This window comes from Mytilus galloprovincialis, chromosome 8 (genome assembly GCF_965363235.1).
Source record: "Mytilus galloprovincialis chromosome 8, xbMytGall1.hap1.1, whole genome shotgun sequence".
NCBI lineage: Eukaryota > Metazoa > Mollusca > Bivalvia > Mytilida > Mytilidae > Mytilus > Mytilus galloprovincialis.
In genome coordinates, this window is record NC_134845.1 from 58,853,889 (window position 1) to 58,881,035 (window position 27,147).

General features: G+C 33.1%; 1 protein-coding gene across 1 annotated transcript; it reads right to left on the reverse strand.

The window, feature by feature from the left end:
- LOC143042291 (exoskeleton protein RP43-like) lies at positions 1 to 27,056 on the reverse strand. The gene is made up of 15 exons (XM_076214555.1): positions 27,039 to 27,056; positions 26,027 to 26,135; positions 23,869 to 23,965; positions 21,046 to 21,158; positions 20,246 to 20,398; positions 17,725 to 17,836; positions 13,934 to 14,061; positions 12,743 to 12,898; positions 9,642 to 9,783; positions 9,258 to 9,357; positions 7,175 to 7,336; positions 6,230 to 6,332; positions 4,130 to 4,254; positions 2,043 to 2,198; positions 1 to 577 (listed from the first exon to the last, which is right to left on the reverse strand). The coding sequence occupies exons 2-10, from the start codon at positions 26,097 to 26,099 to the stop codon at positions 9,270 to 9,272; spliced, it is 1,062 nt and encodes a 353-aa protein (XP_076070670.1). The 5' UTR covers positions 26,100 to 26,135; positions 27,039 to 27,056; the 3' UTR covers positions 1 to 577; positions 2,043 to 2,198; positions 4,130 to 4,254; positions 6,230 to 6,332; positions 7,175 to 7,336; positions 9,258 to 9,269.
- Between the last annotated feature and the right edge of the window lie 91 nt (positions 27,057 to 27,147).

The window sequence follows — 27,147 nt, forward strand, 5'->3', positions numbered from 1 at the left end:
CACAGTATCTGCATTTTAATCAAATTGAATGTTTAATACTTGTCTGTATAAGTAAAAGGAGAGGGCACATTATTAGGATCAATTGCAGGTGCATAAGGGGGTCGATTGTACATTTCATTCTGATTTTGGTTAAATGTTTGATCAGTATGTATTGGTGGATATGCTGGATCCCCACCTTGTTGAACGACCCCATAATAATTTGGAGGGGGATATGATTGTTGAGGCTGTAAGACAGGTTGGTTTATAACAACATTTAAAGAGATATTTAAATTGATTGTTTCTTTTTGCTGGTTTCTCTTCTGTTGTCGCTTTTGCGTGTCAATTTCATAGGCGGGTCTAGTTTTTGGCGGACGTTTCGTTATGACAACGTGGTTTGGTATTGTTTTCCGTACAGGTGGTTGTTGGAAGCTATTAGCTTGTGCAGGAATCATCGCCGATTTAGCTTTTTTAGTACGACTTTTCTTTTTACAGCAAAAACAAATAAAAAAGATAAATGCAAGAATTCCGAAAACAACACCAACAACAATTCTCCACCAATCGTTACTACTATCGACTGTACTCGCATCTGCCTGACCATCTGAAAGAAACAAAACAATTGATCAGTTATTCACTTAAGATTTTTTATTTCTTGTGAATCAATTGCAAACGCTACGTCGAAAACGCTGATAAACGTATTAAAAGCGACTATGACTATTTGACTTCATAATTTCCCTGAAATATTATGTATGTTTTCATATGAAAGAAATGAAGCTTCTTAAGAAAACAACATAAATAAAAATCAAAGTAAATTGACACTCAAATAACATAGATAGATATAAAAGCACGTTGACTTCTTAGACTACAGCTTTCCTAAAAAGTAACAGATTCTTGTTATTGTTTACAATTACAGTGACGGAACCAATTTTACTGCTTTTGGAGCGCATTTCGACAAAATAATATATCAAACTGACACTAAAGTCAGCAAATGTACTATGAATCAGAAACTTGTTTAGTGTAGGAAATCAAACGTTTTGATATTATAGATTACTGCAAAAATTGTAAACTTTGTGGTAGAAAATTGTGGAGAAGATCTTTAAAATATTCAGAATGCTCATTGGATTTACACGGCTGCATGAATACCTCCATATCATACATGTGTCATTTTAATTCTGAAGGCCATTTGTCATGCATAAAGAATGGTACTAACAATTTTAGAAAGATATTAAATCAGTTGTTTATAAGTATTTAGTCTAATTTATAGAACGATATGTCATCCCAGTTCAGGTTTTCTGCAATCGTCATTTACACCTATTATGATATATGTATGCGTATGATTGTGTATATAACGGGATTGTATATGTACTTTTTGTATAACAAAACAAATTTATGAGTAAGGCTTATCTTACCAATGTTGTAATTAAATCTTTGAATATATTTTACATTGACACTAATATCGATTTTGTCATCAGCAAATATAAACATAACTAAATTTGTATTTTTTTCAAACGGAATGTATAAAAACACTTCCACGTTCATTTTTAATCATAGAGGGGTTACCTGCAACTCCTAACTATCCTACTGCCTGTCGGTACATTTATTTTTGCCATTGTACTACAAGTCATGTCTTGTTTGACTGGCCATGACGTTAAAATACCAAATCCCTGGGATGTATTTTAGTTGATGCATGATTTTTTAATTATAAATTGTTTTTGGCTTTTAATTAGGTGTCAGTAACAGATTAGTTTTTTCCGTTTAAATGGTTTTACACTAGTCAATTTTGAGGCTCTTTATAGTTTGCTGTTCCGTGTGAGCCAATGTTCAGTGTTGAAGACCGGACTTTGACCTATAAAGGTTTACTTTTATAAATTGAAACTTGGATAAAGAGTTGTCTCATTGGCACTCATACCATATGTTCTAATATCTTCTTTGTGTTTTAGTTTATAATTTTTAGCCGTGAAACACACCTTTTGATGTTAACCCCTATGTCGCCCTCTCAAACTCATTTATTTTAATTATACATTTTCCCGTATTTTCACCTTCCTATTCTAAATATATGTTATTACCTGACGTGGAATATTCTAACTCCCACCCTTGGTAATTTACAGTACTGTCCGTGTGGAAATGAATTAACACATATCTCCCTTGTGTACTGCTAAAGGAAATGTCTGTCTTTATTCCACAATAAAACTGTATTCTATTATTATCATCCACACAAGCACCTAGGTAAAAATAAATAAATAAATCAGTAGAATAGATAAAGTGAAAACAAAAAATTACATTACATGTATAATTGACAATGAGGGTCGGTTGAAAACAAAACTTTACGACAAAAGAGATGATTTCAGCTTTCCAATTGTGAACTTTCCATTTCTAAGTAGCAACATTCCAGCAGCACCTGCATACGGGGTATATATCTCCCAATTGATACGATATTCCCGTGCTTGCATTTCCTATCATGATTTTCTTGATAGAGGTTTGCTGCTCACAAGGAAGCTATTAAACCAAGAGTTCCAAATAGTGAAGTTGAAATCATCCCTTCGTAAATTGTACGGACGCCATCACGAGTTGGTTGACCGTTATGGAATAACCGTTTCACAAATGATATCGGATATGCTCCTTACGTCGTAACTACAATCCCCTTCCCTTTCATGAATATGACCTACCGAAATAGACTATTTACCGGATTTGTAATCACATAAGCAACACGACGGGTGCCACATATGGAGCAGGATCTGCTTACCCTTCCGGAGCACCTGAGATCACCCCTAGTTTTTGGTGGGGTTCGTGTTGTTTATTCTTTAGTTTTCTATGTTGTGTCGTGTGTACTATTGTTTTTCTGTTTGTCTTTTTCATTTTTAGCCATGGAGTTGTCAGTTTGTTTTAGATTTATGAGTTTGACTGTCCCTTTGGTATCTTTCGTCCCTCTTTCATTATAAAACGTTATAATGATTGGCTAACAGAAATCTCGCGTCATATGTATTCTAAAACTAACCTTCATTTCAAAATTAAATATAACATTCATAACGAACGCAAAAAAGTGCACAGGTAAATATAAGAAAAAACTTGATTTGAATCGTTTTTTCATGATCGTAGAAAAAAAAGAGTAGTGATAAGTTTTGAATGCATCTTTTATTAAATCATAATCCTGGTACCTTTGATAACTATTAAATAATTTATAGGGTTGTCAAACCGTTGATCGTGCTTCATACAAATTGCACTTCGGTCAACGCTTTAACATCCCAAAGAATTTACAAAAAGAAGCTTTCAATTCTTCAATAATGCAAAGATTATAACAAATCACCAAATAGTTATCAAAGGTACCAGGATTATAATTTAATACACCAGACACGCGTTTCGTCTACTTAAGATTCATCACTCACTGACGCTCAGATCAAAATAGTAATAAAGCCAAAGAAGTACAAAGTTGAAGAGCACGAAGGACCCGTGCCAAACATTTTGCTTTGCATATTGGAAAAAAGCTTTTTTTTCAGACATGTTATGTACCTCAACATACGATTGTTGTGTTTGCTAAGTGAGTTTTCTCAACAACAAATATTTTCAATTTCGTGTTCTGAACTGATGTTAGTGTGAGCCTTCATCCTTTAACTAAAATCCCAACTTTTATAGATCATAACATGAAGTTTTTCAGACTCTTACTGAACCAGCTGCAATAACCATCAAATATACATGATTCTTTTCGTCAACATGATGTGTAAAATTCTTTTAAAGTACCATTACAAAATATATTAAACAGGATACAAATTTAAGAATTTCCAAAAATGTTTCAGTAATGTAGAATTCTGTTTTGTCATCTATTTTTCAAAAAATTCAAAATCAACAACGTTGGTCTTGAACATAGGACAAGACATCGGCTGTTTAATCCTGCTTTTTTAAAACGAGTCACATATGGAACACTAATTTAAAATTTGGAATGATTCAAACATTAAAATTGATAATGGAAACGGTATATGTATCAAAATGACAACAATCTGTTGGCGGGCGTCAGCTGCTCTCTAAACACAAATGTGTTGTAGTGCAGAAAAAAAAATCACATTAAACTCAGAAATATATAGATGAACGAAATTAAAAAAAAAACATGCAAAACCAACAAAGACCAGCTAATATGCTGTTTCAATCATTAAATGCCTACCTGCATATACTTTAACATAATCATATGCGCAAGTAACGGATGATTCTAAGCGAAATGAGTTAAACTTGATGTAAACTGTTGTCGGTGATGGTCCTGTATCAATCAGCCAATAAGAATCTAAATAACTGCAAATATAAAAAATAATGATGACTTTGATTGGCTTTGTTTAATATAATGTTTTGAGAAATAGAAATATTTCCTCATAATCGATTAGATTATATTTTGAAATATAATATAACCCGATTATTTGAACCAAAGTGACCATGAATATTGATATTTACTTCCAACTATTAGTTGCGAAAACCTCCTTTCCCATTCGTCAACATCAGCGTTTTTTTTTTGTTGAATTTTTTCTTCTCAAATTAAAAGTGTTTTGTGGACTGGTACCTGTCTGTGTGTATTGTTTTTGTCTAATGCTATGCTTAAACTAGGAAAATTCATGTTCCAAATCACAGATTTGACATTTGTTGTTCACTTGTACGGTCGTTTGATAGCGTTTGATTTTGAAAGTTTTTAATGACTTCCCCCCTTTTTGAATTTGCTATTGGAGTTCAGTAATTTTGTTATTCATTTTGGTGCTTCTTTTGCTTTTTTTATTTTTTTATCTTTATTTGAATTGGTATGCTTACTTTCCCAAAAAAGTATCTTCTCCCTTTTTAAATTTAAAAACCTGTTCAAGCGGTTTACTGTTCGGCGATGTTGGGAACTAATATTGCTGCCAATATAGCATTGATTTTGAGAAAGTGGAACAATAAGTTGATCGAAAGCTACGTATGTAAAAGCAACAATAGTATACTGTTTTTCAGTAGTCATACATCGAAACCAAAACCAAAGGAAACACATCAACTAGAAGAGAAAAACAACGGAACAATAGAAACACTGAACTGCTACGAAAACAAACTCCAATATACATCGAAATGAGCTAATTGATAACAACTGTCATATTCCTCATTTGGTACATGACATTCAAAACCAAATGATTGGTTTAACATAAGTAGTTTTATGGATATCAAAACATCCCGCTTTGATGGTAATGTTAAAAACATATAAGAAATATTCTTTCAATATAATTTTTAATGTTACAATTTCTGTCGATACTTTTCAATTGTTATGATGCCTTCTCTATTTTGGTACATGTTTTACATATTTCTTAAAGATTCCTATTAAGCTGTACAAAGTATTATGTAAGCACGGTGCATGATTAATTTTGTCAACTTATTATCATTTGTCGATCGATGTCTTCCTTAAATCTTCACGTGTATCCGATCAATCATTAATTATACTAGTATAACAATGCAAACAAATAAACTTGTTGTAAATTACTGGCAACAAAGGTTTTCACACATCTCGTCAGTTCATCAAGTGAGAGGTTTAGGTAGCTATAACACCAGGTTTAATTACCATCTTATACAACATAAAATGCCGTCACCAAGTCAAGAATACGACAGTTGTGTTATATTTGTTAGACATGTTAGATGTGTTCGAGCTTTTGATTACTAGTATGACATTTTATAAAAGACCTTCCGTTTAGAATTTCCCATGGAGTTAGGTATTATTGTAATTTTAATTTTAACCGATGCTCAAATCTCATTAATTTATAAAGAAAGATGTCAATAAAGATATGAAACAAAATTTGAGGTATTCGACAAAAACACTAAAATCAAGCAAAATTGGTCCGTCGTCAGGGTATGTTGTAAAACGACACTATGTAATTATATATAGAGAGGAGCCTCGTTTGTTACAAATTTGCTATTAAAAATAACCATAAATAGTCTGTTTGCCAATTCCCGTAATTGACTCTGTTATTGCAGATCCCTTTTTTATTGTCTCTCTTATTATGAACATCATTTTTTATTGACAATGGAGAACTAGTGGAAAGAGTAAATTTATTTGTGCGTAATGTGTGTATCCACTTGAGTTTTTAAATACCGTTGACAAAATTGTTTTTTACAGACAATTTATATATCACTTTCAAATGATCATGCTTTGTATGGGAAAGAACCAGTCTACGATTGATAACAGGGATAAGTTTGTTTTAAAAGTGTGCAACAAGCAAATCAAGTCGGACATTGGCAAATGGACTTTAAAGATATAACTTACTCCATATAATCAATGGATCCATATCCTGCATGCGACTGTAAAGTCTTTTCTGTAGAGGTAGCATTCAAAAGTACGAATCCACTAGGTGCACAACTTGGAATAGCTGTTATATAATTATATATATGATTACATGTATGTTTCATAATAATGTTCTAATTTGATTGGCGTTCATCAGAAATTAACCCTCACTTTAAATACAGTAACTCCTTTATTTACATTCATAAGAGTGCAAATGATTGACCGCAGTACATTTTGTATTAAGCACTTCATTCTTAAAATGTCCGAACGGTCAACGATTTCACGACCCTATCAAATTACTAATGTAAGCGTTAAATACTTATAATTGCATTTGTTTTCTAGAATCATGAAAACACGATGTAACATTTATGAATGACAGGAGCTTTCACAATAAACTACAATAAAGAAGCAAATCGCAGAGATCGTGTTTTCATTTTCCAAGCAAACAGTGTGCAGTAGGTGAATGTTTCTTTGAGTAACAGAATAGTGTTGTAAACGCGTTTTTTGCCCACACTTCTGTACTTTAATCTTTCTGTGTATTTAATCTTTTCTTTTAGTCACAGTTTTGTCTGCTTATCTTTTACCAAAACCTGTTTTATAAAATCCCATGGAAATTCATCGGCAATAAATACACTTTTTTTTGTCAGAAATTAGTGATCATTGATTTATTCATTGATCGATTTATGTTAAATTCATAAAATAGAGTTAACTGAGCAAACGGATTTCAAAACTCCAAACAACAAAATCACCCCTTGATATCAAACATTTTGGTCAACGCTTTAATTACGAACATAATAAAATACAAGCATAAGTCATTTATTCTTCAATAAAACAAATCATTGGTCGTTCTCGTTCTCGACAATTTAAACATATTGTTTCAAATACGAAATTGCAAATATTATTCAAGCTTTAGTACATTAGTCTCACCTGGTGAACTACCGATACAGCCAATAGAAAAGCCAGTGTCGGTTGTTGATCCGTCAGTTCTGAAATTGATTGTGACGCTACTTCCTGTTGACAGATAAGTTAACAAATGCGAACTGTATGTTCCAGAAAAGAACGCAAGAGAAACGTAGCCTGAGGTTGGTCCTGATAAATAAGAAAAAGAAAGATTTATAGTAATAGATTAACTGATTTTTATTTAAATCAAAGAGAGCTAGAATGAGAGCTGGAATGCAAAAAAAATAAATGAATAAAAAGATCAGGTAAATTATTTAATGTTTGATATATTAACGGATTATAAATACTCATTAAATAAGCTTATTGAGGTCATAAAAATAATTGAGAGAAAATATGTTCTATTATGACTTTCCAATATTTTTAAGACAATTTTCACATCGAGGATTAGTGGGATTTGCAGAATCGAGAATCAAGGAATCATTTGAATTGCAAAATAATAAAGAAAACAGTATAGAAGGTTGTTCAATTCAGGCGGCATTGGTTAACCAATGTTCCAATCTTGTTACTTCATTTTAAAGAGACTACTTGAAAAAAAATGATAAAAAGAAATATCCCTTTGCCTCATTTGACATGGACATAACTCCTTGAGGATGTTCTCTACTCTGTTTCAAAATAACAAGCTTTTTAAACGACTGTTATAATTTGAAAGTTTATAAATAAAGGAACTAAAAAAGCAGGAAAAAAATTAAGGGTCCGTGTGCTTGTTTTCGTTATATTAGCCTTCGAAAATTTGGTGGGAACTGATTCTCTCTAGATTTTGTTATATATTTAATACTGGCACCTTTTTCTTTTAAAAAACTACCAGGACACATCCGTGAAATCGCGGGCATTTAATGCGTGGTTGAAAGCATGTTAACTGTTGTAGAATGAATTTTCGTAAAATATTTTATGGCTGGCTAATTTCAAGAAAGGTATCAAAAGTCTTCGCCAGCGGGAGCCGTGTTGACAGGAAAACTTTGTTTTAGCCCTCCCCCTTTTTTACAAAGTTCGTTATTGTTTGTTTTCTGATTTTCTGTATACTATGAACAACATATACTAAAACAAATAGAGTGTATTTGCTATTTACTATCAATTCCTAGTCTACTATCCAAGGCAGTCACTGATATGGTATATATAGAGACTCTTTATATTATATATCAGCGACCAAGTCAGCGACCACCGTGGATAGTAAACTTGAAACTGATAGTAAATAGCAAAACATTTTATTAGTTGTATATGTTTGATGATAATTTAAAAAAACCGTGAAAATAATTGTCCTGTCCCTAGTACTTTTGAAAATTATGTGCAATTTTAAAACAGTACTAAACGGAAGTCTTGTTTAGGACTTAAAAGTCCGTCCGATGACGAAAACAATATCCGGACGCCTTTTTTCGTTTTTCTCCAAATTAACCCAAACTGAATAATTATAAGAATTAAATTATAAAAGCTTAATTTTGACCACATAAATCTCTTAAAGTAGCACATGAAGGTAAATTTTTATTACACATTTGAATTGACTAGATGAAAATAGCTTGTACGCAAATTTTCGTAAAACATGTGAAACTGCAGGATAATGCCCATTGATGATACCCCCGCCGCAAGTGGATAATTTTAATAGTGTAAAAATATGCAAGTGTTCGGTAAACAGGAAGTTGATGAGTGATGAATCTGAAAACGCATCACACAGTATAGCTGACTTATTTAAACCCTAAAACCAAATTTCCGAAATCCTTGTACTGTAGTTCCTGAGAAAAATGTGACGAACATTTTCAACTTGGCTACCATGTGTAAAATCATACAAGTGTTCGGTAAACAGGAAGTTGATGAGTGATGAATCTAAAAACGCATCACACGGTATAGCAGACTTATATAAACCTTGCAAGCAAATTTCAGAAATCCTTGTTCTGTAGTTCCTGAGAAAAATGTGACGAAAAATAGTCATGGGACGGACGGACTGATGAACAGACAGAGGTAAAACAGTATACCCCCCTTTTTCAAAGTGGGGGTATAAAGACCACTGTGGGATCAAAACTGTATCGTATGCCCTTAATTTTACCTTTGCAATTCTTACCATCATATATTGTCAAACTATCTGATGCCTCGATGAAAATATGGTATGGACGTATTCGGATCCAGTAGAAGATGTTAGAATCCACCAACAATCAAGATTGCTGAAAATAGGTATCAAATATTTACAGTTATTTATAATTTTATCTAATATTATGGTACCAAACATCTTGACTAAAACTAATTTGGCTCGTTGAATTTTCATCGAATTTTGACAAAATATTTTGATCTTTTGACAAAAATATAAAATTTGTAAAAACTTGAACCACACACCTTATCGGAAATCGGAATCATTGGATAGTACGAGAAAAAAGAAACATTGTAATGATAATTATCTTTAATTCATAACAACCGAGCTATCCTTCTTTAAAACATCGCTAATACCTACTTTGAGTATTGGCCTGGATAACCTGGTGAAACGACAAACTGTTCTGTTACATTATCAACTGTAAGGCGTGTTGGGTTAGTCTGTGAACCACAAACACTAGACAAGCTAGCCACTGTAGGAATAGCGCTACTCGGGACCGCAGCTATATGTCGAAAAAAAGTAGTCATACATAAGAAATTATGAACAAACAAAGGTTAAAAATGCCTCATGCCTGCAACATAATCTTAGACCGTGTATGGTCATGTAGCGTTTTTCACATAGTTTTAAAGTAACTTTACACTTAGTGCTCTCACAACATATGATTCAGCGTTTCTGTAAATGTAAATCCAATAGCAATTCGCAAACACAATATGAGTAAAAGTAAATATAAAAAGTGCTTCCAAAAACAAAATATGTCATTATGAGTTTATTTACAATCACTGGATCGATCCCACTACTGGTGGAGTTTTCATACCCCGAGGGTATCACCAGTCCTGTAGTCAGCACTTTTATGTTAACAGGAATTATCAATGATATGGTCATAATTTTAAATCAACTGTTTACAAAACTTTACTAAGGCTGTTCTACCTCAGAAATATATTACCGTAGCTGTATTTGGTAACACGTATAGGAATTTTGAATTCTCAATGCTCTCAAAAGTTTTCATTTGCCTTTTTTAAAACTTCTTTTGATTAGAGCGTCACTAAAGATTCTTTTGTAGACAAACACGCGCGTCTGGCCCAAGTACAAAATTTAAATCATGGATGGTATCTATGATGAGTATTTACTAGCACTGTGTTGATATCCCGACTGTTAATTCACAACAGTATCATCAGCTGAATTTTCAGTACTTCGACTTTTCAAAACATTTTCATTGATTAATTAATTAAATATAAAAAAACCAAAGGAAAACGAAAATAGATGCCTCCTTTTTACACTTATATTTCGCAATGAATTGGACATTAGCGGTCATCTCAGTACCAGAATCGAAGAAAAACGAGACGAATTTAATTTTGATAATTCACCCATCTTATAAGCAATATAATAATTCCCCAGTGCTCTTGCTACTCGGCCAGTTTATGGGCAGAAAGTTGATAAACAAGTGGTATGTCAAAGTCAAAAGATTATCAAATTCACAAATAATACACGATGGTCTTGAAGAATAGATTTTATGTACTGGGTTTGTTTATCATCTTCATAACATGTTGTAGTATTAATTTATTTGTCTTTGGCAATAATGACTTTTACTGTTTAGTCAATTTTAGTAAAATCCTATTAATGTGACGTGGCTCGACACTTAATATACAGCCCGTTATTGTGATAGTGTCCTATGGTATCCATTTGTTTTATGTGTTTTAGCTTCTAATTTTGTCGTATGCTTAGGAACTTTTCTTTTAGAATTTTCCTCGAGGTTCTGAGTTCGGCATTATTGTTATTTTACTGTTTTTGGTGACATTACATGAATTTTATGTTCTTTTAAATTATACTAGAACACACCCGTGATATCGCGGGTCCGTGACTGAATTAAAGTATATAACTATGCGCAAGCCTTATTTTAGTATTGGTATTGTCATCTGATAAAGTCGTGCCGATTATAAGATACACAGTTTTCTCTGCTTTCAAATCTTTCTGTTTGAACCCGTCGACCTGGAACTTTTCAATTATTGGTAATATTCAGGTCCTGGAATTGAGTATTTTTTAATCAACAGCATTGTCTAATAAAGTTCAAATCTTTGATTCGCTGTTTTGCGTCATGCCCGCTAACAAATTGAAAACTGTACCTATACGCCTTAGTCCAAATTTTTAGTATTCGTATTGTTATCTTAGAAAGTTTTACCAATTAAAAAACTACAATAGGAAACAATTTGACAATGATTGAATTTAGTTGTGTCGACTTTGTGATTATGACCCGTGTATATAGTAAAATCAAATACACCATTTGGTGGTGCGCCTGTTTAAGATGCGGAACGTACAGATAAGGTAATGGGTAACAGGTTAATATACTTTTGGTATCGGTACCGGATTCGACCCGGAACTTGTTAATTATTGGCAATATTGATTATGTGGAAAACAAAAGGGTCTAGAGTGGTGTAATTTTTAATCTACACAATTGTCCTAATATTAGCTATATATAAAGTTGAATTCTTTGATATGTCGTTTTTACCTGATGCCGGCTGATAAATTGGACCTCGTAATTTTAGTATTATAGATAGCTCCTAGCGTCCTGATGTTTTGATATATTATTTCAAATACTTAGGTTCTAAAATATCTGTTTAATAAATACAGAAAAGAGTTTCGGAAAGAACTTTTTTATTTTTTACTAGCAAATGTTAGAAAACACTGCTCATAGACTGTTTGCACCAGGTGTTGAACCAGCCGGTTAGACAATCCGTTGGTTCATATGATTTATTCTAAAATTCTGCGTTCATAAATGATAAGATAAAAAAGGAAACTACTTTGGTGAAAAATTGGGATATTATTGCACATGTTGAAGGTTCCTTTTTATCACAAAACTCCTATCGTTTCAAAGTTTTGATGCGTACATGGCTGTTAAATATTTACGTATGATTGTTCCTGACGATAAAAAGTCAAGAAAAAGTCCTTGAATGCATATAATTTTTAGTCTTTAGTTTTCATAAACGAAAAGAGTAATGAATTCACCATTATAAAATCTGATTGTAGGTGACTAGACGCTATAACTTTATCGTATCACATCTAATTATAAAATACGTATTTTCCAGACTTGAAAATAGATAAATAACTAACCCTAAAAAACAGATTTAACCCATATGTATGAAAAGTTGTTGAAGGTTAGAAACATTGTTTTTAATAACATGAGCAGCACGACTGGTGACACATGGGGAGCAGGATCTTCCAGGGCACATGCGATCACACCAAGTTTTTGGTGGGGTTCGTGTTGCTTAGTCTTTAGTTTTTCTATGTTGTGTAACGTGTACTTTTACATGTCTGTTTGTCTTTTTCTTTTTTAGCCATGGCGTTGTTAGTTTATTTTCGATCTATGAGTTTGACTGTCCCTCTGGTATCTTTCGCTCCTCTTTTAGAATATATAATATTATATAAGAAAGGTTAATATAAACATCATCAATGTGATATTAGCTTACTTGTTCCTACATATTTTAAGGTGATTATGAATCCTCTGTCAACACCGTTGATAGTTGGGGTCCTGAATTTCACTTTATTTGTATGTCCGCCAGATGCGTACATGGAAACAAGAGAATCTGGTAAAAAGTCACAAAGCTGGTATTTTATTACTGAATCTGGAAAAAATTACAGATATTCTATAAAAAACTATTTCAAATTAAAAATATTGAAATGCTAGATTCTTTAAATTTGTGGTGTCTTTTAAATGCTAGTTACCGCGATGTCGTTTCTTTTTTTCCCCTGTTTTTTAAATTTATATCATACTTTATTGATAATTTTATATATGTTATAGTTGAATATAACCATTATTAGTATATAATAATTTGGTCAATACTTATCAGTTAAGTTATTTCTGAAATTTACATTTTTAAATTTTTACTTATTCATTTAACACATAAGTCAAATATAAAATGATCCGTATTCAAGAAAAAAAATCACAGAAATCTTAATTACAATATTCATTTTGTTTTTACCAAGAAGTTAACAGCTATAAGGATGAACGAAATGACCTCAAGTTTACTGATATTTATCCTTTTTGCATTTTTTCTGTTATCAAAATCTATTAACACAATTTGAAGAGGTCCAGTAATAACAAGGACCATTTTTATGGAGTATTTTTCAATCTTGACAGTTAAATAGTCTTTATTTAAATTGTGAATCACTTATCAGTTCTATCAAGAGTGTACTAGAGAGGTGCAAGTTACCAAAGGGATATTCAAAGTCATGAATCATAATTGAACTGACAATACCATGACTGAAGATAGCATAGTAGACTTATCGTCCACAAACAGTGTCAACCAAGTGATGTGAACATGAAAACGACACTTGATAAAAAGTATAATCACAAAAAATACTGAACTCCGAGGAAAATTCAAAACGGAAAGTCCCTACTAATCAAAATTAATGGCAAAATCAAAGCCCAAACACATCAAATGAATGGACAACAACAGTCATATTCCTAACTTGGTACAGGTATTTTCTTATGTAGAAAATGGTGAATTGAACCTGGTTTTATAGCTAGCTAAACCTCTCACTTGTATGAAAGTCGCATCAAATTCTATTTATTGACAACGAGGCGTCTGAAGCTTAACGCATAATATCAATAGTAGAATTGCTAACGAAAAAGAAAATGTTGATGCTTATTATCATACCTTCCCATACTGATAAGCCGAATTCCGTTGTCTGATCACAAGTGTAGGTTGAGAAATCGTCAAAGTCTGTATATACAATATTTATCGAGAATTGGGCATTTGCTGCCGAATTAATTGTCCATTCACAACTAAGAAAATAAAACATAATTATATTGGATTATAACTTATTTCATAAAAACTGTTGAATTGTTTATATAACGCGCATATATAAATTATTCTGTTATGCAAGAAACAGTTGTTTTGATGGTATTGTGTTTTTGTGTGCAGTCTCACTACATCTCCTTGTATATATTGAAATTTATTTACAGTGAGTGTTCCTTTTATACACAATCATTCTAACCTTTTATTCGCTCAAATCATTTGATTCTGTCATATGTTTTCAATTTGTATGCAAGTCCTCATACCGTATGAAAACAACATATGTCATCTGAAAACATTCATGTATAAATTTATTAGATCCGCCCACTTTAATAACAACCTTAATGTCATATTCGTGTACCTCTGCACATGTCTATGTTTACAAACTATAAATATTTGATTACTTTGATCTTTTTGACATGATACATATATTACATATATTTTGTTCATAAGGATAATTGATACAAATATATTACAGCAAATCATCATGTTATAATATACATGGTTAATGATTGTGGAAATTTGCTGAATATTTAACGAGATATCTATTTCAAAAGCGACATCTTCAGTAAATTTCATCTATTTGACGTTCATAATTAATTTAACGAGGACTGTTTCTGCTTTCGTCTCACTATACAGTTTCTGCTGAAATTTTGTGCCTCAAGGATTACTTGCAGATTCAAAATGTTAATAATATTCAGTAAACATCTTGTTGAAATGAATTTAGATTGGTTAATCCGATGGAGAAATTTTACCTTATCAAATATAGAGACGCTTGTCAACGATCAATTGTGCGCTATATCAAAAACAGATGGTCACTATGTCGTCATAGTTCATAACTTTGAATATGCAATTTAATAAATAGTAACATCAGAACATTCAGTATAATAGAGTAGATAACACAATGCTAAGAGGGTGATACAGCAGATCCTTACCCCTTTAACAAATATTGTAAACCTTGGCTTCGCCTCGGTTCACAATGTTCTCTCGTGATAACAATCTGCTCTATCACTTTATCTGCTGTTTTTTTTTCAAATCCCTCCACACTTCATAAAAAATGAGATGGTCACTTGTTTTAATATCGTATACACTAAATGTATTAATTCATATTTAAACAAAGCTACAAGTTTAATGTGTCCTGTCTACAAAAAAAAAATACAGTTGTTTACCCAATGCAAAGTATTTGTTTATAATTTATTGACAGCTTTCTTTGAATTAATTTTTATTGTACATAACTTTGAAATAAAACCGCCATCTTTTAACTTTAAACTTTTAATAAACTAAGACTCAATTGCCATTTGCTTATACATAAAATTGAGAAAGGAAATGGTGAATATGTCAAAGCGACAACCACCCGACCATAGAGCAAACAACAGCCGAAGGCAACCAATGGGTCTTCAATGTAGCGAGAATTCCCGCACCCGTAGGTGTCCTTCAGCTGGCCCCTAAAATATGCATAATAGTACAGTGATAATGGACGTCATACTAAACTCCGAATTATACACAAAAAACTAAAATTTAAAATCATACAAGACTAACAAAGGCCAGAGGCTCCTGACTTGGGACAGGCGCAAAATTGCGGCGGGGTTAAACATGTTTATGAGATCTCAACCCTCCCCCTATACCTCTAGCCAATGTAGAAAAGTAAAAGAATAACAATACGCACATTAAAATTCAGTTCAAGAGAAGTCCGAGTCTGATGTCAAAAGATGTAACAAAAGAAAATAAATAAAATGACAATAATACATAAATAACAACAGACTACTAGCAGTTAACTGACATGCCAGCTCCAGACCTCAATTAAACTGATTGAAAGATTATGTCTTCATCATATGAATATCAGGTACAATCCCTCCCGTTGGGGGTTTAGTATCATACCATCATAAAATATATGAGAAGAACATAACCCGTGTCATGCCAACAACTGTTTTTTTAGAAATAAATGTGTTTAGTTCCGATGCAAAGACCCTATATGTATATGTCGTGTACAAGTTGCGACTTTGTACAGGTTATAACATGTACAAAAATATTTTGTACATGTTATAACTTGTATAATGCAAAAAAACAAGTTATAACATGTACAAAAGTACCGCATACATGTTATATATGTTACAAAATATTGCTTAAAAATGGTTTTAACTTGTACAAAATTTAAGATAAATCTTAATGAAGTAAAATATACATTTAAATTCACTAATGCATAAAGAAAAACAATAAATAGGCCAGAATGTGTCTTTTTCTGTAGAGGACAATGATCACAAAGTTTCAGAAATATATGTTTCTTGACTTATGTTGGCAAAATGTGTTATCATGTAATTGTATGTTTTATGTAATTGTATGTTTTATGTAGTCCATCATGGCTTAAATAAGTGTGACACTATTTACTTAAAGCTTGCATTTCCTCAATGACAATTACATTAGATACTAGTAACTAAATTCTTCCAAAAATTTTAAGAACGATGCCTAATAATTTTGGGTAATACTCCTCCCTCTCGTTTTATAGCATGCAAATACTAAAACAATGTCTTATACGCTTACTCTGTAAAAGCAAGAGAGAGCTGAAATAGTTTTCATTTGACCACGCTTCATAATCAATATCTTTGGATCTACTCTTCAACATTTTTGGCCTTCAGCATGACTTATGTAAATTTATAACTCATTATTTTATAAACTATAACATCATTGCATGAGGCGAATGTCATTTTGATGTTTTAAATATATATCCTCTACTTTGAAAGCATGTGTTTGTGTCCTTTGGATGTTGTCTGCTGCATGGGCTGGTTGTTGTCTTTTAGACACATACCCCATTGCCATTCCCAATTTTATTTGTAGACACATCTGTCCTGGCTATCCTCTTATGTCTTTTAGTGTCAACTAGAATGAAAGTATTTTACTATTGCCTTCAAAGTGGACACTCACAATTATAATTCATCAAATAAAGATATGTCCATAGACAGTCATTAGAGGATCATAAGACATGTCCTAAGATATATCTTATGACAAGTCTTAGGAATGCTTTGTAATACCGACCCCTGGACATTAACTGTATAAAAAAGGACAAAGCACACTAACATGAAGGAACAATAAAAAAGTTATGAAAATATAATTGAGGTCAATAGCATCTGTTGCGATAATAGAAACATATCCTTATTTTTCGATTTTGTACAAGTTAAAACCATTTTTAAGCAATATTTTGTACAGATCATAACATGTACGAGGTACTTTTGTATATGTTATAACTTGTATTTTTTGCATTTTATACAAGTTATAACATGTACAATATTTTTGTACATGTTATAACCTGTACAAAATCGCAACTTGTACACGACATATATACACCCGTACAGTGCATATATCAACTCATTTTCGTTCAAATGAAAATTTAAAAAGAAAACCATCCAATATCCCCCCCCTTTTTAATGGAGTCGAAAAACACACCAACACACACTCATGAAAATTGACCAACCACAAAAAAAACCAACCGAAAAACAAGCATAAATAAAAAATAAAGTCAAAACAAATGAGTTTCTTATTAGTTTTAAAAAAAAATCAAACAAAAAGTAAAATAACTAAAATTTCCTTATTAAATGGTAAAATCAAAAGCGTACATTGTAAACACACCAAACGAACAAATAAAGAAAGTAAACACTTACAACAAACTTGTGATAGGCGAACTGAAGGTATGTAAAGCATATTGGTGTTCGATGCCTGCAGAAGATTCGTCCAAAGTTATGGTATCAGCGCAGTTAGGTTTTAAGATGCTGTCTGAAAAAGAAAAAAATAACATATAAACGAAGGAGGATGTGAATGGGGTTTACGGAACAGAAAATAATGGGACCCCCCCCCCAAAAAAAACCAAACAAACAAACAAACAAACAAAAAACAGAGAATAACGGGGTGCTGAAAAAAGAGAGAACAACTGCAAAAATTCAAGAATTATGTAAACATATACTGGTTTCAGAAAAGGACAGTGTCCAGTATACAGTATTCAAGTTATAATTTTTACAGAATAGCTATTATTTTTAAAGATATAAAATTATAATGGAAAAAATTAAAGACTACAGAAATGAAGACCCTTTAACTAGACTCTTAAGCCCCAGTCCCACTAGACCACGATCGCACCACGCTCACCGCGATCTAAAATAAATTTAGATCGTGGTGAGGTTGCGGTATGAGCGGCATGAAAATGTTAATTTTCGTTGCTTTCACGATGCTACTACGTCCTAAATACGTTCTACAACTATCCCGCTACGATTAAACCACGTTCTCACCACGCTTATTCTGCGACCTCACTACGCTTAAAAAGATTTTCTACGCTCTTCACGTTCTCACTACGACCATACCACGAGTTATCCGATTGCAACACGATCTTACTGCGATTAGAGCACGTTCTTACCACGATTATACTACGTTCAAAACCGCGATCTTACATTTACTACGTTCTCAGCAATACCGTCAGTATCGTGTTTCATATCAATATAGTTCCATTCCTTCTATTTCTGATTAAAACGGAGATTTCTCGGAAACAATACAGTCATGCCACCAAAATCTACTAGAACACGTGGGCGTGGTGGTAAGGGTTGATGTAGAGGCAGAGGGAGCAAAGTATGAACGTCATACTAAACTCCAAATAGTACACAAGAAACTAAAATTAAAAATAACACAAGACTAACAAAGGCCAGAGGCTCCTGACTTGGGACAGGCGCAAAATAGTGGGGTTAAACATGTTTGTGAGATCTCAACCATCCCCTATACCTCTAGCCAATGAAGAAAAGTAAACGCATAACAATACGCACATTAAAATTCAGTTCAAGAGAAGTCCGAGTCTGATGTCAGAAGATGTGACTAAAGAAAATAAACAAAATGACAATAATACATAAATAACAACAGATTACTAGCAGTTAACTGACATGCCAGCTCCAGACTTCAATTAAACTGATACTATACACATAAGTAGTATAATACTTGTCATCAAGAGATGTCGGAACGACCAATCAAACCTAAATAACAACCTATTGCTGGTCCATAAAGCTAAAATGACGATATTTTAGTGAACGATAGCAGAGATGACACAGATGTGTCAATATATATAGGAAGATGTGGTATGAGTGTTAATGAGATAACTCTCCATCAACGTAAAAATCTATAAAAGTAAACCATTATAGGCCAAGGTACGGCCTTCAATACGGAGCCTGGGCTCACACCGAACAGCACGCTATAAAGGGCCCCACAAATACTAATGTTAAACCATTTAAACGGGAAAAACCAACGGTCTAATCTATATAAAAACGAGAAGCATGGTTGAGCCGTTAGAGCAAATGGATAAATACATTCAGACAAACAAAATCTAGGGAGTTTTTTTTTATATATTTATGTGAAAATGACAATAAAAATGATGGTCGTAGTGTGAACGTAGTAAGGTCGTGAGAAGACCGTGACGAGGACGGCAAGGGCGTGCTAGAATCGTACTATGGTCGTGAACGGCGTGGTAAAGTCGTAGTGGAGCGTAGTTGGGTCGCGGTGAGAACGTGATGGTCGTAGTATGGTCGTGAAAACGTCGCTGTGAGATCGTAACGCAATCTCTCCGAATAGAATCACGCTTTCGCTACGCTCTCGCTACGATTGTACAGCGACCTTTGTGATCTTACTACGATCTTAGTGCGCTCTCACTACGCTTCTACTACGACCTAATTTCGCCACGACCGCACCACGATTGTTTTGAACATGTTCAAAGTTGGCCACGCTCTTCACGATCTTGAAGACCTCACCACGACCGTGTTACGACCTTACTGCGACCTACACGATCGTACCACGATCATCAAAATTTGCATTTTTTTCACAGATCGTAGTGCGATCGTGGCCTAGTGGGACTGGGGTATTATGCAGTGAGCAATGAATAAACTACTAGTATATGACGTCATTAAAACATGGACCATAAATCAAGACTGAAATTGCAAAACCAACTTGATCGTTGGAATGAATAAAATCGTTTAATTGGCTGTCTGTTCGATTGAATTGAATTTAATTCGATTATAATTTCATCTTTTTGTTAAACATGTAATAAAGATGACAAAGAATAGAAGTTAGAATCAAGCGAAAATGGCATACCAATATGAAACAAATTCGAATATTCTAAAAAATAAATCGGAAAGAAATTACAACACGTTTTCTTACCTTTAATGGTGATATACTGTATTTTAAATCCTGACCACGTGACAGAGAAGTCAGTCGTAAACCTCAAAAAAAGGTATTGTCCAGTCGATATGTAAAATGTATCATCGAGACTTCCTGTATATGTAGACCTCAAACTTGACGACGCACTATCACCTAAAATGTACTTTCTTAAACCAATCATCCGCCCATAAAGGCTATAGTACATGTACATACAATGATTACAAGTAAACTTTAATATTCACGCAAGCAAGCTTTTTAGAAATATACTATTTTCTGTTTTTTTTTTTTTTTATATGAGTGCATGTTTTTATAGCAGATTTGGCATAACCTGTCGTTGTTGTTCGAATGCTGGACATGCCATTAGAAAATGAATTTCATCTTCAATTGAATTCAAAGAATAACTCTTAAAAAAATGAGTATAACTCTGAGAAATATTTTCTATGTATTTTCATGTTTTTTTCACATCGCACCTACTAAATAAATGGAAAGAGAGTTCATTGCAAACCGGTTCTTACATTATATAAAGGTCATTAAAAGTCAATTCAAATAATTTTATATGTACTACATTGCGTGGAGCCTTATACTTAGAATGTCACAAAGTTAATACACAATTCATTTATGGGCTATATATGTAACTGAAAGTATTTCAATTTTGTGATTCATTTCAAAGCTCCGTGTTGATGGCCGTAACTTGACCTATAATGGTTAACTTAATTATAAAGTGTTACTTGGATGGAGAGTTGTCTAATTTGCACTCCTATATCTCTTACATCAGGTGAACATATAGACATATAACATACCATCATAAACTTTCAATTTATCAAAGGATGTTTCTAAATTAAAGGCGAGGAAACTTATTGCAACTTTGTCTCCTGGTAATCCCGAATCAATCTTCCATTCACACGTGAGATGGCTGAAATGAAAAGATTTGCTATGGTATAAAAAAAACCTGAAATTTAAAATAAATATTTAAATATGACCTCCTTATTACAAAATAAGCTTGACACATGCGCTCAAATTTGAATATATTTTCGTTATTTTCATAGCATTGGTATTCTAATAAAATATATATATATTTTAGCAAGTTACGCAAACTTTTATTATATTTTGATGATCAAACAACATATATTTGTAGGACTCTAAAGTGCGATGGGGACGCTAAAGTACGATGGTTACGCTAAAGTGCGATGGTCTACGCTAAAGTGCGATGCCTACACACGCTAAAGTCTAATGGTCCGCGAAAGTATAAACGTAATAAACGTAAATAAGTATGGATTATGACGTGAACAATCTTTTATACAAACAAATAAATGAACATGCCGGAAGAAAATATAGAATATTTGATTAACAACTTTAAACCAAATGCCCATGCCTTACTCAATTTAAACATAACCCTGCTTTGTCGGCTGAAGCAAATATTTTTTTATTTCGGGTGCTGGAAGTAGGACTTGTGTCTTGTAGTCCACTATCTTACTATACACTCGGATACAAAAGTATACGCATAAGTATCCTTTATCCTGTTTCTATTTGAAGGTGACGGATGCATTGAAAGAATTCTTTACGTTGCAGTTTACTTTCCGGTCCCCATTAAAATATTGTCGATTTTATTGAAAATGAAAGTCGGTAAAATAAAGGTACATGTTTTCATGCGTAAATCATAAATTGTCTACTAAAAAAATAGGTTGTACATTGTAGGAAAATACAACCTGTATTTGGACTCGCTGCGAAAAAAAAGAAAGCTCGGAGAGCATTGCATTTCTCTCTCATTTAAATTAAGAATGTTTTAAACAAATAAATGTTTCACCAGAAAGGATTTGTATTTGTAATTTACAATGACGACTTTCAGGGGAGATATTCACATAAGTGATAGATTGTGTGAACGGCAAGCTACATCAATTATCCAAATATTTGATACGCCCGAATTTTTTTTTTTATCATATACAGGATAAAATTATATAGATTTTTGTCATACCTAAACTACCATTTAATTTAAGTCAGAAACAATCACTTAAGCCTACCGGTAATTATAAAGCCTATCACATATGTTATAAAACCTTAACCTATTAGCTTTTGAAAAAAACCTATTTATTATCCATCCGTGATCTTTAAAGTTTTAAGCCCTTTTGGTCAATCGCACTTTAGCGTGACAAACCGTCGTACTACAGCGAACACACAGCCATCGCACTTTAGCATGATACACCAGCGTACTTTAGCGTAGACCATCGCACTTTAGCGTGACCATCGCACTTTAGAGTACCATCGCACTTTAGAGTCCTACATATTTATTCTGCTTTTCGGTTTTAAACTTATTAAAAATGAAAATGTAATGAACAGACTCAAAGGGGATAGAAATGGACCGTGTAACAAGCTGTTTAGATATTAAGGATGTCTGCTTGTCATGTTTTGAAATTTTTGTCAAATTTTCGGAATCCTCTGGTTTTAACCATTTGAATACCTTAAAAAATTTTGCCCATGAACCCCCATTTTTTTTTTTATAAATCTTTTAGTCATTTGTAAAAGTCTAATAAAATTTCATTTATTTTTTAATAGTATTTGAGAACTTTAACTGGTCAATGATAAAGCTGTGAAAAATCAAGTGAGAACATTTTCCCGCCAAAATTACAATGGCTAATATCTCGAAAACAGGCACATTGACCCCTAAACTTTTTTGCTTTTTGGATTCCTCAATTTATTCCCTATCAATACATACTAGTTTTATGAAAAGTTATTTATGTTGAAATTGAGCGGCGAACATCCTTAAACGTCCGTTCCAGTAATTAATTGGATCCAAGTTGTCCATAAACAATACGGCAATACTAAAAACTACAACTATCTATGTAATGCTCAATGAACTAAAATATGCACACGGGCTCTTTGCCGATATAAAGTAAAAACAGATAAATATATATACAATTTAACAGCCTGTCCTCTAGATAGGACGAACTGTCTGTCAATTCAAGACAGTGTGGCTGGTACAGCTTGTTCTCCGAGTGGGACAGTCTGTCACTACCAGACACTACATACTGGTACAGCCTGTCCTCCGAACAGGACAGTCTGCTCTGCCAACTTTCTATGTAAGACCAACGTGTACCCAGTACAAGTTGTTCCTGGTACAAGTTGTCCGTGACAGTATCATCTACAGTTATGTAACGTGCGTATAAGAATATCGACAGAACCCGAATTGTATTCCTCACCCACTTATATACTCCAGGGCGAATACACTATTTCTTGGATGGGGATGTTCTCTAAATGTTCCCTATACCGAATACAAGAATCCCTCTCAAACACTCCAATACCATTGGAATCAACAACTGACTTTCCCGCCAAACGTCTTAATCTGTGTAACTCTTTCTCAAGCGTAAACCATGCATTGCCACACTAAGATTCTACTTAATTGTAACCTTAACGACCAATAAACGTGCACACTAAATAACCCGTGAAGCGGATTATTTAAAATGTTTAATTCTTATTTCCATTTTTTAATTTTAAAAGGAGTTAAAAACGTTGATGACGTCACGGTCACCTAACAAAATTATGTCTACGAGCTGATAGACAAAAAAAAACTTTCAGCCAATCTGAAGACATGTTACATCCAGTTAAATTCTTTTAATGGTACCACTTACTTTGCATAAGGTGATGGATAATCGTCAGTAGTGACGGTCTTATAACTGTTATAATCCCCAATAAGAGTCGATACTAGACCTGCACAATCTCCAGAAACTACAAAAATTGAAATTCATTTCATTTGTAAACTTCAATGACCATTATAAAAATCAAATCTTGAAAACCAAGAGACATAATAAAGAAAAACAAAAAATAAAACTGTCTTTCTGGGTTGGCGTTTGTTGATGTGTTACATATTTGTTTTTCGTTCGCTTTTTGTACATATATTAGGCCGTTAGTTTTTCATTTGAATTGTGTTTAATACATTTGTCGAATCGGGGCCTTTTTAGGTGACTATGCGGTATGGGCTTTGCTAATTGATGGAGGCCGTACGGTGACCTATAGTTGTTAATTCCTGTGTCATTTTGGTCTTATTGACAATCATACCTCATTTTATTGTTTATAATTGCAAAATTTGACGGATAATCATCAGTAGTGACGATTTTATAGATTTTATAGATTTTATAGATTTTATAAAAGGGGAGGTTTGGCATATGCCGCAAAACCAGGTTCAACCCACCATTTTTTCTTTTAAAATGTCCTGTATCATGTCAGGAATATGGCCATTGTTATATTATAGTTCGTTTCTGTGTGTGTTACAATTTAACGTTGCGTCGTTTGTTTCCTCTTATTTTTGAGTGTAAATTGACATAACGATAATACGTGTCACGGTACTTGTCTATACCAAATTCATGTATTTGGTTTTGATGTTACATTTGTTATTCTCGTGGGATTTTGTCTGATGCTTGGTCCGTTTCTGTGTGTGTTACATTGTAGTGTTGTGTCGTTGTTCTCCTCTTATATTTAATGCGTTTCCCTCAGTTTTAGTTTTTTATCCCGATTTTGTTTTTTGTCCATGGATTTATGAGTTTGAACAGTGGTATACTACTGTTAAAATAGATATAGGAAGATGTGGTGTGAGTGCCAATGAGACAACTCTCCATACAAATAATAATTTAAAAAGTAAACCATTATAGGTTAAAGTACGGCCTTCAACACGGAGCTTTGGCTCACACCGAACAACAAGCGTTGCCTTAATTTAAATCAAGTGGCGATACTGCACATGCACAAACACCGGTAACCAGTAACTGTAACGGTATGCAAAAAAAAAAAAAAAAAATACCCAGTAAAGCTTTGTTTTTAAAACCTTTTTTTATATTTTCTTCATTAATAAGTGTTTTAATCCCAATTACATCCCCTTTCATCTGTTATGACATCACTTAATGCAACTTTTCGATTAATTTCACGTTAAAATGAGCAAATAGAAGTGATTGCGAAATGGAACCGGAGTTCTTGTTTATCCGAATTGAGAACATGAGTTTATGTTTATTGGGCGCATGCTGTCCAATCGATATACTTCTTTGTAGGTATTTTGTTGGGGTCTGGGAGTGTTTTTTTTTTATTTCATCGCGATGTTGTCAGCCTTTCTTTCAACTAGCGGATTATGCTCAAAATGGCCCCTACCCCTTCCCACTCACCCTTGAATTATTACACACGCAAATTTGATGTAAAAATTGTTTGAAATACTGGTTTCCCTTATAAGCAGTCAATCACGGGTATTTACAAGAATGACAATTACATTGAGGTAGTTAAAATATTCAATTTAAAGATGTCCAATGCTAGTTGATATTTAGCCTACAAGAACGATAACTGTAGTGGAATGAAAACTATCCTCAACACAGCAAGGTAAATCTATTATTTTGTTTGGTGAAAACATTTGATTTTAGAGAATTCTTGTAGATTACGTACAATAAATAATATGTATCTGTTTACAGGCTGAAAAGCAACATATTTCATTATTGTTTCTAAAATAAATCAAATATATAGAAGAATGTGTTCAAGAAGGGATAAATAAAACATGTTCTTTGATTAATTTGCATTTCTCGTGAGTGCAAATTGAAACCACACTTTTTTTAACGGTAGATTAATCAAATTGGGCAATAATGTACCTCTCGGGTTAGGCAACACAATACTGAAAAAATGTGTGTGGCTCGCCTGGTTCGGCAACTGGAGTGAATTAAGGATTCAAAATAAAAAACTGAAGGAATCGCATGAATTTGAAAATTTCAAACAGTATTTTTCCAGTCTAACTGATCTATCATAATAAATATACATTACCATGTATGAGGCAGGTTCTCAAAAGCACAATTGATATTTCAAGAAAGCGTTGATTTCGGTTAGTTACTTCCATAAGTCTACGATATATATGTAACTATTGGTATCTAGACTGAAAAGAGAAGAGTGAAATGATCAATAAACAAGAATGTGTCCATAGCACTGTACATGGATGTCCCACTCCCACTATCATTTTCTAGTTTCAGTGGACCGTGAAATTGCATGGGTCAAAACTCTTAATTTGGCATTAATATTGAGATAGATCATATCATAAGGAACATGTTTATTAAGTTTCAAGTTGTTTGGACTTAAACTTCATAAAAAACTACCATGACAAAAAGATTTAACCGGAAGCGACACAAACAGACGAACGGGTGGACCAACGAACGGACGCACAGGTAGAAAACATAATGCCCATAACTGGGGCATAGAAAAGTATATAGGAACGTAAAAAGTGGAAAAAAATAGTCAACTTAATTTGCGACACAAAAAAGAAATGAAAGATGTGTTTTTTCTACATGCCTTTTTGTGCCTCTTTGTTCCATATTTGTTTGTTTTATAGTGATTAAGATTAAATACAAGTTTGACTTCTGTACCTCTATTTTGACATTTCTACCTATTATTTCTGTTAGGCCACTTTCTCATATTTAAAAGTATTGTATTTCTAAGCACGCCGTTTTTTGGAGCATGATGGTCATTCCAAAATAACATTTCAACCAGTCGCTACAATTGTTTGACCTGTGTTCTTTTCCTTAAATTCATGCACCCGTGCATTTGTACAAACTGTTCTTTTAGAAGGGACGGAGCAACCAACATGTTGTCTTTTACTGGTTGTGTATCACTAGACACCGAATGTTATTGTGCAAACAGTACGTACTCGACGGTCATCGACGATCACTGAATACTACTAAACATCTAATATTCACAAAACATCGAGAACAAATATCAATGTATTCAAATACACACACAGACATGTATAAGAAAATAATATTAAAGGTAAAGAAGAAGTACTCACTTTATCAATTGGTGTGTACATTGTTAGGTCCATTTGAGATGAACACTTATTTATTGCGAAATCATTGCAATGTTTTTATAATGTTTTTAAAGTGCGGAATTCAATGTTT